Genomic DNA, 13,766 nt, shown 5'->3' with positions numbered 1-13,766 from the left:
GCTGTTCTAAATGAACATGCACTATTAACACAATCTAATTAAAAGGCAAATGAGTGACATTATATTTTATGTATGCCAAGGCATGTCTGTTCCTGTACAGCTGCAGTTAAAACTTCATATATTGCCTTCACTGTTCAGTTGTTTGAAGAGCAATGCTTCCTGCAAACCTAAATACCCTAAAGGTAACTAACCCCATTTGATCTTGGAAACAAAGCAGAGTCAGCCCTAGTTGGTACCAGCAAACACCAGGTGCTTTAGGTGATATTCCAGAGCAAGAAACTGACAAAACCACCTCTGAATATACCTTGCCTAAAAATTCCCAAGAAATTCCTATAAGTCAATAGGCAACTTGAAGGTGGACATACACATATATGTTTCCTGCAAAATAACATATAGGCAATTATGTGAATGTTTGAATAAAATAAAGCTTTGGGGACAATACTGGGATGAAAGCAGAACTGCAGCTGTCAGACTGAATAGAAACAGCATATAAAGTCAGTAAATTTCAGGGTGAGAGATGGATGTGTTAGGGACAAAAGGAAGAGCTTTAAAAGTGATGACTAATACCTTGAAGCTGATTCAAGCTGAAACATGGAAATGGCTTGGAGACATAAGATACATATTCTGGTTGCTCTTCATATTGTTTAAGCAGAGAAGCTGACATCATCATAACAGCAAGTCAAGTAGATGAGTTCAGCAAAAGAGTTCTGAACAAGGAGGATGTGCCTCCATCTGTATTAGAAGTTGCAATTACTGATTATTTCTTGCAATTTATAGTGAAACTTGAAATAAAAGTGTGCAAGCAAGGGGTTTCTAAGGACTTGAGCTTGGAAAAAATGTGTTACTTTGCATTACTTCATATTATCCCTGATCAAATAGAAGGTAAGGAGTCCACCGGTACTTGCTTGCTTCACACTACATCCTATAACACAGTGTTGTGTGCACTTACACTGCAATATTATAGCAGTTTCACACTATAAACTGTCAAAGTACCATTGTATTAAAGCCCGGGACTTGCACTTTAATTAGAACTTTAAATTTCTTAAAAGAGGCTCTAATTAAAACCCGAGCAATGCTGTTGAGAACTTTTACAGCACTTGGCAGTCTTTCATTCATACGGCTGCCATCAGTCAAAGTTGATTTGAAGGCAGTTAAAAGCAACACATTAAAGGGATGCAAAAGTATGGAGTCCAATAACTGTATGTGACTCACTTTCCCACCACATTATAGAGACTGCATTATTGTTGCTCATTGCAGCCAGCTACCTTCCACTTCCTCTTATAGCAACTCTGTGAATGAGAGTCCTCCAAGTCACCCTGCTATTAACAGCTGCTCAGATCTTGTAAATTCAGACCAAAAGCTTCCTGGATTGAGTTTATCCATCTGGAATATAGTCTGCTGCCTTTCACTTTACCAAGCATTGCCATTTGTAGTATGTCACCTCTTCTCATAATATGGACAAAGTACAACAGCTTCCATTTAGTCATCTTGGCTCAAGAGAGAGTTCAGAACTCATTTCTCCTAGGACACGTGCATTTATTTGTCTTATTAGTAGAAAAGTTGTCCTCCACGTTTCCTACTGTTTTCTCTTCCAATCATTTTTCATAATCATAGATAGAAACTAGTAGTATTATGGCATGGATAATCCTAGTCTCACTATTCAATGATATAGCATCGCTGCACAGACTTCAAAAATGATCCTCCTCCAAAAGCCTGAAGTGGTAAGAAGTCTACTTGTGGTTTAGGAACAACTGGTGTTTTTAAAATATTAAACAGTGAAATCAATTTAAAGAAGTAAACTATTTTATCTGGAGATTTCCAATAGATTACATTTATTTTGGGTTTTTTCCCCTCAGCAAGAAAGAGTGTTGTCTAGGGAAATTGAGGGATTTAGGGGATACCAAAACAGTTTGGAAGCCATACTTTGGAAGCCCACCTACTTTATAGATTCTCACTTAAGCCTGGAGCCAAAAGCCATTGATGATTGTGCACAAATATTTCACAAGAACAATAAATATGTTAACTTCATATTTTAACACGTTTTCTCTATCAATATAAGCATGGTGTATCTGGGACCAGAAAAAAGTAATACTCTTTCAATATAATAGAGAGGGATTTAATGAGTTCAGAAGATAAATCTGGAACTTGGAAGCCAATAGATTCCAGACCAAGATTCCATTTGGTCATGAAACTTCTCTTTCTGTCTATTTCTCAATAGCATTGTTGGGAGTTTAGGACAGAATAATTTATTTATTTATTTATTTATTTATTTACTGTATTTATATTCCGCCCTTCTCACCCCGAAGGGGACTCAGTGAGGATCACAATGTACATATATATGGCAAACATTCAATGCCATTAGACAAACAACACACATATAGACAGACACAGAAGCTATTTAACTTCCAAGCTTCCAGGCTTCATGAGCATATGCTCGATTCCAGCCACAGGGGGAGCCACTGCTTCATCATCCACTGTGACACCGAGTCCTTGATAGATTATGTCCTCATTCCTTTCTGCACACTTCTGGATGATTTTTTATGGTGTTGTAAATTAGTTAAATTAGCCTCCCCACATAAGCGGTACCTAAATTTCCTACTTGATTCCAACTATTTTTCAAGTTGCTTAAGTTAATAACAAGCTGGGCTATTTTTAATGGTTGGGTGCTCAATCTGACCATTTTGAACTCACAACCTCTTGTCAGTAGTGATATATTGCAGCTGGCTACTACCCAGCTGTGCCACAGCCCGGTATTTAATTCTTAAATATATTGTTGAATTGGAATTCCCAGAAGTCCAGTGGTGAGAAACCACTGGGATACTACGTCATCAGTATCTGGAGGACCAAACCTACCATAATGTATAAATACTTGCATTAAATAGCATTATAAAAAGCAAACCTGATCAATCAGGCAACAACTGATATATTTAATCAATTACAATCTACATCTCCAATAAACTGTGCTATTAAAACCTGAAAATGTGGGGCTAAAATTAAAGGAGAAGGGATAGGGAAGAAAAACAAAAGCTTTCAACATGTACCCAACTGATCAGCCAGATGCTTTCCTTTTTCAATAGGAATTATTCTCTCATCCTCCATGTCACACTTGTTCCCCACCAGAATGACTTGAGCATTATCCCAGGAGTAGGTCTTGATCTGCGTGGCCCTGGGAAGAAAGAAAGTTGTTTGTAGTGAGAACAACAGATAATAATATAATACAATGTGAATTGTAAATAGAGCAGTGGTTCTCCACCTGGGGTCTCCAGATGTCTTTGGCCTGCAACTTCCAGAAATGCCAGCCAGTTTACCAGTTGTTAGGATTTCTGGGAGTTGAAGGACAAAAACATCTGGGGACCCCAGGTTGAGGACCACTGAAATAGAGGAAACCCTTCAACCACAATGGAACAAAAATATGCAGTTTGTAAAGAGACAATGTCAATAACACTGCAGACTTCCTGTTTCTCAGACTTCCATTGAACTCCTAAACTTTTGCATATTTACTGATTTCAATTTTTTCATACAGGAAATTTAAAAAGAAATATATCCTTTGAAATACCAACAAGAAAGTCTGTCTGTTAAACTTTCATGAAAAGCTTTCAGTTGGGTGCTTGTAAACGTTGCAATTCAGCACTGGAGAGCAACATCTTGGAGTGTATCTGCACAAAAGGGAACCATCTACTACAGTAGAGTCTCACTTATCCAACCTAAACGGGCCGGCAGAACGTTGGATAAGCGAATATGTTGGATAATAAGGAGATATTTTTAAAAAGCCTATTAAACATCAAAATAAGTTATGATTTTACAAATTTAGCACCAAAACATCATGTTATACAACAAATTTGACAGAAAAAGTAGTTCATTACACATTAATGCTATGTAGTAATTACTGTATTTACGAATTTAGCACCAAAATATCACAATGCATTGAAAACGTTGACTACAAAAATGCGTTGGATAATCCAGAACGTTGGATAAGTGAGACTCTACTGTAGTTGGTAAATCCAGTTTAATTTTTCATAGTGCTATCTCATATTAAATTAATACTTTGATTAGATATTTAAATACATCTGCTATAGACTACTAGTAGCAGAGTTGAAGTATTCTAATTATTTCAACAAACAACAACTCTTCACATTCCTTAGATCATGGCTGTTAAAAGCAGGATCAATGTGCTATAACTTTGTAGTGTAGACACATTAAAAACAACAACCACACTGTGGCACCTCAAAGGTTAATACAGTGATGATAAACTGAACTATGGTAAACTATAGCTCACTTCATTAGACACCTCAGTTTGAAGCAGATGTATAGGACGTGGGTTACTGCAGGCAGTACATTCAAAAGAAATTAAAGGGAGCAAGGACTGTCAGTAACAATTAGGTAGTTAGCTGTGGTTGTTCACTGAAACATTGTGAAAACATGTTTGGCTTACTTAGCATCAGCATCTTTGTATTACCAGAAACAGTTTAACTAATAGCTGATTCCAATACAGTAGAGAATCATAGAATCCTAGCGATGGAAGAGACCCTAAGAGCCATCCAGTCCAATCCTCTGCCATGGAGGAAAATACAATCAAAGCACTCCCAAGAGAGGGCCATCCAATTTCTGCTTAAAAACCTCCCAAGAATGGGACTCCACAACCCTCCGAAGCAGCATATTCACCTGTCAAACAGTTTTTGTTATCATAAAGCTCTTCCTAATTATGTAACGTTGTATTTTCAGGAATCTGTCTTAGGTTTTCAGAAAAGTATCAGGGATAAATTCCAAACCTCCAGGTTCCTTTTAATTCAGTGGATTAATCAATTTAATATTATTTCTGAGCAAGAGTAAAGTTACTGTTCCACAGGGCCGGGCTGTGGTGCAGGCTGGTTAGTAGCCAGCTGCAATAAATCACTAAGACCAAAAGGTCATGAGTTCGAGGCCAGCCCGTGTCGGAGTGAGCACCCGACAATTAAAATAAAAAATAGCCCTGCTTGTTGTTGACCTAAGCAACCCAAAAGACAGTGGCATCTGTCAAGTAGGAAAATTTAGGGACCGTTTATGCAGAAAGGCTAATTTAACTGATTTACAACACTGGATGAGAAAGTACTCCATCAAAAAAGGACTCGTCGTCACAGTGGATGATGAAGCAGCAGCTCCTCCTGTGGCCAGAATCGAGCATACCCTCACAAAGCCAGAAGCTGGGAAGTTAAATAGCCTCTGTGTCTGTCTGTCTCTGTGTTGTTTGTCTAATGGCATTGAATGTTTGCCATATATATGTACATTGTGATCCGCACTGAGTCCCCTTCGGGGTGAGAAGGGCGGAATATAAATACTGTAAATAAATGAATAAATAAATTATATGGGTGGAGGACAAAAGGGGGCCTAGACAGAGAAGGATAGCCCATTTCGGGGGGGGGGGCTTGAAGTAGAAAAACTATTTCCCCCATTTTTGCTGGTTATTCCCCCCCTTCCCATGCCATGGTTGTTTCAACGACGGCAGCATGGATGGGGGGAATTAGAGGAAAATGGGGAAATGGTTTAACTCCTTCACCCCCCCCCCCTAAGATGGACTATCCTTTTATGCCTAGGGCCCCTTTGTGGTCTCCGCCCGGATAATGGAACAATACCAGAGTGAAATTTATGACTGATTTATTCTTGAAGCTAAGGTGTATTTTTTCCCATAATAAAGATGTGAAACTGACATATTACAGATATCTATTAAATCCAGCAATTCTCAGTAGATTTTGCCTACTATATTAAAATCTTGCATTTCCAGTTTAATCACTATAGGTGCACCTATACTGCAAAATTAATGCAGTTTGACTCTTAAACTGCCATGGCTCAATGTTATGGAACCATGGAAGTTGTAGTTTGGTGCAGCTCCAGAGCTCTTTGACAGAGAAGGTTAAATACCTTGTACAACTATTACTCCCATGATTCCATAGCATTGATCTATGACAGTTAAAGTGAAGTCAAACTGAATTGATTCTACAGCGTAGATGCACCCTTACTCATCTCTAATGAGATTCTGGAAGAATGCATACCTGTTTAAATTTAGACATTTAATTTATTAGCAGAAGCCAAATGAACAGAATCTATTAACTTTTAAACCATTTTATAACTCAATGCATTGTTTCAGGGAATGAAAGTACAGGTTATGTAATTACCGTATATACTCGAGTATAAGCCGACCTGAATATAAGCCAAGGCACCTAATTTTACCACAAGAAACTGGGAACACTCATTGACTTGAGTATAACACAAAAGTGGGAAATGCAGTAAATTTCAAAAATAAAAATAGATACCAATAAAATTACATTAATTGAGGCATTCGTAGGTTAAAAGTTTTTGAATATTTACATAAAACTGTAATTTAAGATAAGACTGTCCAACTCTGATTATGGTATTTTAATCCCCATTTAGCCCATTGGCTGGTATTAGGAAAGTCACACTCTCTTAGCCTTAGAGGAAGACAAAGACAAACCCCTTCCTGAGCAATTCTTGCCAATAAAATCCCATGATAGACTCATTTTAACATTATCATAAATCGGAAATTACTTGAAGGCATCACAACAAAAAGCTACAATTATACTGTTTTTGTCTTGGCTATGGAAGACATTTTTGTCAAATATGCAGATTCAGATCCAGCAGGGGGAGCTAAAATATATAAAATTGGTTAATACATAGCACCTGCAATTTGTTTACATTACAGCGGAACCTTGAAAGTTACTTTTAAAAAGTTACTTTTCACTATTTTCCTGGATTGGCATCTCCCACAACTGTTTTGTTTTTCACATTTTGGAAATTTGTGTTAGTTACATTTAATTACTAGCATACAAATTTTACTTAGGCTGGATCTCCATTGCCATATAATGCAGTTTCAGAATGCAGATCAACTGCATTGAACTGGATTGTGTGGCAGTGTAGATCTAGCTTTAGTTAAAAGAGGGCATTGCTCCCTCCCATTAAATTTTCCTCCAGTCCCTAAATGTCTAGTACTGCAATAACATTAAAGGTCTGTTGATTATTTAGAAATAGGCATCCAATCAAAAGTGGCAGCAGTGTTTGTATTACATCATAAAAAGGAAATGCTACTCTGGATTTCCAGCAGTCTTCAAGGTACAGTAGAGTCTCACTTATCCAACACTCACTTATCCAACATTCTGGATTATGCAACGCATGTTTGTAGTCAAGGTTTTCAATAAATTGTAATATTTTGGTGCTAAATTCGTAAATACAGTAATTACTACATAGCATTAATGTGTAATGAACTACTTTTTCTGTCAAATTTGTTGTATAACATGATGTTTTGGTGCTTAATTTGTAAAATCATAACCTATTTTGATGTTTAATAGGCTTTTTCTTAATCTTTCCTTATTATCCAACATATTAGCTTATCCAACATTCTACCAGCCCGTTTAGGTTGGATAAGTGAGACTCTACTGTATAATGTTTATATTCATAACTCTAACTGTCACAGACAGAACGCCAGCGAGTAAAACAAAACTCAGTTTATTGAGGTTACAGAACTAAAAACGCACGTAGGAAACAAAGAACAGGGCAAACACTTGACTTCAGTGTGATAAGTAACAAAAAACAGCTCAGTTTGAGCTTAGACGGTTCAAAGGGATAAACCGGGTTAAACAGAAGTATAATCCGGATTAAATCAAAAGTGCTTACTTCAGCCTGGCAAACAATGCAAACAAAAGAGGATCAACAGGAGTCAGAATGTAAACAACAGACTGGTAGCAGATTCCTCTCTGCTACTCAGAAACAGCAGGAGAATAAACCAGGCTTGTTTATTCCTTCTTGCAGCGAACGAAAAGCGTGGTCGTAGTCAGGATTCAGTTTAAGGTTCAGCGGCCAACGATATCCAGGTCCAGGCACAGCAGTCAGGGTAACGGCAGTCAGCAGGGTCCCAATCCGGTCCAGAGGTCAATAGCCAAGCGTAGTCGTCTAGGAAATCCAAAGGTCTCACCGATAGCCAGCAGAAGGGATAATCCGGAATCGAAGTCAGTCAGTCCAGTGTCAATCCAGTGCGAGTAGATATTGCCCGTCAAAAAGACGACGGAGGTCCAAGGTGTCCAGTAACGAATCACACCCGTCTTCAGGAAGTTCCCCAACAAAAGCCCAAGCGTCCGTCCAGATTACCTTGCCCAACGCAATTAGACATTGGTCCCAAACCCCAATTTATCCCAGTTCAAGCTCATCATCGCTGTCAGCTGCCATCCCAATTCCAGGTGCCCCAACATCATCATCCTCATCAGAGCTTAAGCACCTTTGACTACGCCCCACAGCATCCCCAGCTGTGGATCCCGCTCCATCCCTCCAGCCAGTCCATGGGTCTGATCCTGCAACCGCCAATCACCTCCCATGCTTTCATTGCCTGTTTCCCCAACACCCAAATCCTCCCTCACACGAGTCCATTCCATGTCGTCCTCCTCCGAGCTGGCCATCTCTTCCTCCAAACCCTCAGAAAAACCCTCAAATGAGTCCTCATCTGTCGGGTCTGTAAACAAATCCCGGAGCCGTTTTCTTTCACGCTCCTCGAAAGAGTCTGACTCTCGAGGAGTCTTATGACCCCTTCTTCTATTACCGGAGCCCAAAGGCTCAACCATAACACTAACACTGTCACTTTTTTTCTCCAGTATGATTTTTAATATATTCATCCAAAGAAGCCAGTAAAGTTTTCAAAGTTTGTATGATGTGCATTTTGACTGGCCAATAAAGGTATCACTGTGGATTTTGTTGCATTTTGCTGCATGGTCAACATGAATATGTTTACAGAGTGTTTATGTTAAAATAAGATTTTTGAAACATTAAAAAAATAAGACATGTCTATCCCAGGCCCCAGGGCTAACAGCAATCAAAGACACACAGATGAGATCTCTCGGGAGTTAATTGTCTACAGTGTTCTGTAATCTGAATGGGTATTGCTTAATTTGCTTCAATGGTGTAGATACGAGCATGATGTAGTAGCCGGGCCTTGGACTATGACTCTGGAGATCAGGGTTCAAATCCCTGCTCAGCCCTGAAACTCACTGGGTGACCTTCGGCAAGTTATACACTCAGCCTCAGAGAATTGTGCGATTTCAGCGACTGCAAAAAGTGACAGTCCGAAGCCCAGTGTGCTTCCAAAAGGTCAGATAAGACACAGATGGGTTGAAGACAAAATCAGAGGCTTTATTCACATTGGCCAAGGTGGATGCCAGCAGAGTTGTACTTCAAAGACTTACATACCTCCAATTGCGAATATGTGGATTTATTTATAGTACACTGACAGTGATATAGAACAATAAGACTTTACCATGCCTGCCATTCATTGGTCCTGGTGGGATCCTGCTCCCACTTCACTGGAGGAGATGCATGTCCACTCTCACCACTGATTGGTCCCAAGGTGAGGCGGGAAAACTAATAAAGTGTCATTGGTGAATTTGAAGGCTTGCATCTGTCCGTGGATCCTTCCAGGGCCAAGTTATCCTTGGAAAGAAATGCAACTGGTCAAGAGTCCCAGTGCCTGGCTTAATGTCCCAGTGCCTGGCTTGAATAATGGGTGCCAACCAAACTGACAAAAAAGCGTTAAGGGTGTTAGTATAGAAAATGGAGACCTCACAGTCTAATGTGTTCCCTGTGACTTTTTCAAGGTATTGTAAAGGGATTATGCTAAATGTGTGGTTATTTCCTGAGGTCTGGGGTGTGGGAAAAGGTTAAGCAACATTCCAGAGAGAAGTTAATTGAAGGTTAGCTTAGAATTAAGGGAGAGATCAACGCGGGCTCACTGCCTATCCAAATGGAGCAGCAGATTCTGGTTTTCATATTTTTGGGGTCCACTTTTTGATAACAAGAGGGAGGCAAAGACAAGTCCGCTTTGGACAATCTTGGGAACGAAAAAGCTGCACTAGGGTTGCCATTGGGTCACTATAGATCAGAAACAACATGAAGGCATTCAACTTCAACAGCAACAACAGATATGTCTCCAGTTTCCTTTCCAGATGGAATACAGATCTTACGTGCCAAAAATCCTAATTAATCCCTCTATCTATTGTTTACATGCCTACTTAAATCACAGAATCATCATTTTCCATCAGATTTGCATCAGGTGAAATGATATTTTATTACATGACCTGTAACATGTTGTTCTGTTGCACAAAAACACAAGACCCACAAAATTTATGCAAATGTTGTTTCCTTATTAAAAATTCAGTACGGCAGCCATTTCACAAGAAATGTTTTGTCCCCTAAAGGCTTAAAACTTTCTCCACTATCTTATTGAAATGAGTTCTTTTGGTTTCAGAAATAAGTTAAATCAGATGAGAGCGCACTAACTAATTTAAAGGCTTTGAATGTTTTGACTCTGAAAAGATTGCTTTCTTCAAGGACATATGGCAATACCTTTGCAAAGCAATTTATAAACATCACAAGAGATAAATCTTCACGGGTTTTTTTTTCTTCAATCACTTGCAAAATCTCTTCTTAAACAGGGAAAAAAGTGTTGCTTTCTTCTTGTACATATCATCTTGAAAATTGGCTAAGAACAGTTTCTTTTAAAGGTTTGTTTATAGACACCCTGCTGTTTTTACAGTACATCAGTCAGTTTGTGAGTTAGTTTTTAAATAAAAATTACTCCTAGCATTTTAGGTGTTGTCACCCAACTTCCATTCTTTCTGAGTTTTCTATTATCGAGTTCATTTTACTCCATTTGGAGACAAGAGCTCTTCATTATCATTCAAACAAAGGAAGATGGCTCTTGGAAGGGTAAAATAGTGCTCTTATCTGTACAAACTTCAGTCACTTCTATAAAGTGACAAAACAATGAAACTGAGAGCTTAATTTGGCCTCTGCTATTAATTTTTATGGTATGTTATTCTAGCTTTGGAAGGCATCAAAGGTATTCAGCACTTCTTGGGAGCACACATTTCACTTCTTCATAGCAAGTTGCCACCTGGGGACAATCTGTCCTCTTAGCATTTTGACTTTACAATTTTTAAATCTCTCTCGTTTATTTGGCTTTCCAGTATTATATTTCCACAGATTTCAGGGAAAGGGCTAACCTGGTGCCATGGTTTAAATTCTGGACTAGGACACTTGTGACTTCATCACACACAAGTTTCTCCCCCCCCCCCCCCGTGCAAACAACTTTATCCTTATATATATATAGATGTGTGTGTGTGTTTCTCTCTGTATACATACACCTATATACATACATATGAGGTATCTGTGTAAGTACATACACACGTATATCTTACATAATATAATATACAGTAATACAAACATAAATATATATATAATAAACATAATGTAATATACATATATAAGGTATGTGTGTACATACATAATATAGACACACACACATATACATACATATATAAGGTATGTGTGTGTACATACATAATATAGACACACACACATATACATGCATATATAAGGTATGTGTGTATGTACATACACAAGCATACACACATATATCTTACACAATATAATATAACTAATTTAATACATACACACACACATATACACACATATATAAGGTATGAGTGTACATACATATACATTGGCACAAATCTTATAATATAATATATATTATATTATATTATGTAATATATAATATATAATTGTTATAATATAATATGCAAACATATATACATACATATATAAGCTATGTGTGTATGTGCATGCACAAACACACACATATATCTTAAATAATATATATAACTAATATATATTATATTATATATTATATATATAACACATATATACATACATATAAGCCTGGCTGCTTCCTTCCTGGGGGCATCCTTGGTTGGGAGGTGTTAGCTGGCCCTGATTATTTCCTGTCTGGATTTCCCCTGTTTTCAGAGTGTTGTTCTGTATTTAGGCTTTTCCTTAATCCCTCCTTATTTATCCAACATTTTAGCTTATCCAACGTTTTTAGTGATTGGTTTGGGGGGGGGCGTCAAAATTCTGTTCGACTACACTTGAAAATTACCTTGGGCTGGCCTTGATGGCACACAAGGGAAGTTATTTTGATGCCTCCCATTAAGGAGGTGCTCAGAAGCTTACATGAACCCCGTAACTATTAAGGGAGGAGGCTCAGCATTGGCAATCAGGGCACTGCTAATTTTGACTATTTGCAGTTATGTTTTTAGAAAACAGTGAAGATACTAAAAGGTGCATTAAAACAACCATCATTATCATCACCATCATCCAACTGAAGATGATAGCAATCTGAGTCCCATGAAAGCAATATCACAAAAATGATCATTTCGATGAACTCTGTAATGATATGAAGCTTTTTAGATAATGTTGCATTTAAATTATGCTAAAGTAGGGAAATGTATCGTAGTTGTTATGAAGTAAGACACAATTAGGAGAGAGTAAAAGAGTGGAATGTCTGACTTGACTGTTAATTGGCTGAATGTTTGAATAAATTTTAAAAGTCATCTATTGTATGGAAGAAAATGACAGAGTGTGTTGGGTCTTTCAAGGTTAGATATAGGAGTTTGAGATGTTTGGAGAATTAGAATCTGGGTCAGTTAAGCTAGGAGTGAAATAAATGAGTGTGAGGGTTAAGAATATGAAAAAGATGTGAGTTAAAATTAATATCAGCCAGGATTCAAATGTTATGCTCAATTACTGTTTAATAAATTATTTTTGTTTGACATGTTTGAGCCTCTGAAAACTCTATGTAAGGAATAATCAAAAGTAGTGATTAATTTCCACTGGGGAGATTAAATGAATAATGAGCACACAGATAAGAATCTAGGATAGAAGTTATCGACCTGGGGTCCCCAGATGTTTTTGGCCTTCAACTCCCAGAAATCCTAACAACTGGTAAACAGATTTCTGGGAGTTGTAAGCCAAAAACACCTGGGGACCCCAGGTTGAGAACCACTGATCTAGGAAGTCCTCAACAGTTGATGTCATACTGGCTGAGGTTGGAATACATGGAAACCCCCACAAGCTCAACTATGCTGTTGTTATGTGGCTTCAAATCATTTCCATCTCATGGCAACTCTATTACCAAAGTTTTCATGCCAAACATTTCAGAGAAGGTTGCCCTGACTTTTCTTTAAGGCTGAGAGGATGTGCCTGGCCACAGTCACACAGCAGGTTTCTTTGGCTGAGTGGAGATTTAAACCCTGGTCTCCAAAGGCTTCGCCCAAAACTGAGACCACTATACCATGGTGGCTACTGGCTGATACTTTTTGGAGGAACTCAATTCTTGTTTGACCAATCCTGCCTCATGATTATAGTGGCAGCTCAACTCCAACCAGCCTAGTCTTAGAAACCTACATGCTCTAGAATCCATGCAATCTTATGAAGTCCTGGTTGAGCACGTTGGGCTCTTTAACACTATGTAATTATAACACTATAATTCTACCATCTCTGCCACAGTTCTGTATTGTGGATCCCTGATGTCTGTAGTTTAGTGAGAGAGAATCCACAGTCAGAAAGCGATAAACTTCTGTCAAACTACGTATTCTAGAATTCCACATGAGGCAGCCATGGCTGTCAAAGTAATATCATAGTGCTATATCTGTGTAATGTGAAAGGGCCTCATGTTTTGAATTCAAATAAAAGATTCTAAAACAAGGGACTCTAGTAAATCCTGAGCCATTTGATTAGAAAGAGACATGTTTTTCACCCTTAATTTCATATCTAGTCAGGCATGATGGATCAGAACCAGAGATTCTGAATCTAAATCACTATATGAAGGTTGGACAAGTACAGGCACATAGATGTTAACATGATATATAGCAGTAATTCTCAACCTGTTTGGGCTA

The 13,766-nt window shown here is 38.2% G+C and overlaps 1 protein-coding gene across 3 annotated transcripts in view; it reads right to left on the bottom strand.

Annotated features, from left to right (window-relative positions):
• The window catches only part of rab3b (RAB3B, member RAS oncogene family), a 119,315-nt gene that overhangs the window by 18,935 nt on the left and 86,614 nt on the right, over positions 1-13,766 (bottom strand). For 2 of the 3 annotated variants that reach the window (XM_008109576.3, XM_003220304.4), the window contains exon 4: positions 3,042-3,166. In XM_008109576.3, coding sequence (XP_008107783.2) covers positions 3,042-3,166 — 125 coding nt within the window. The remainder of the gene's footprint in view (positions 1-3,041; positions 3,167-13,766) is intronic. The other variant, XM_062978309.1, reaches the window with a different exon arrangement.

Source organism: Anolis carolinensis, chromosome 4 (assembly GCF_035594765.1).
Source record: "Anolis carolinensis isolate JA03-04 chromosome 4, rAnoCar3.1.pri, whole genome shotgun sequence".
Classification (NCBI taxonomy): domain Eukaryota; kingdom Metazoa; phylum Chordata; class Lepidosauria; order Squamata; family Dactyloidae; genus Anolis; species Anolis carolinensis.
This window is presented reverse-complemented; position numbering and strand designations above follow the sequence as displayed.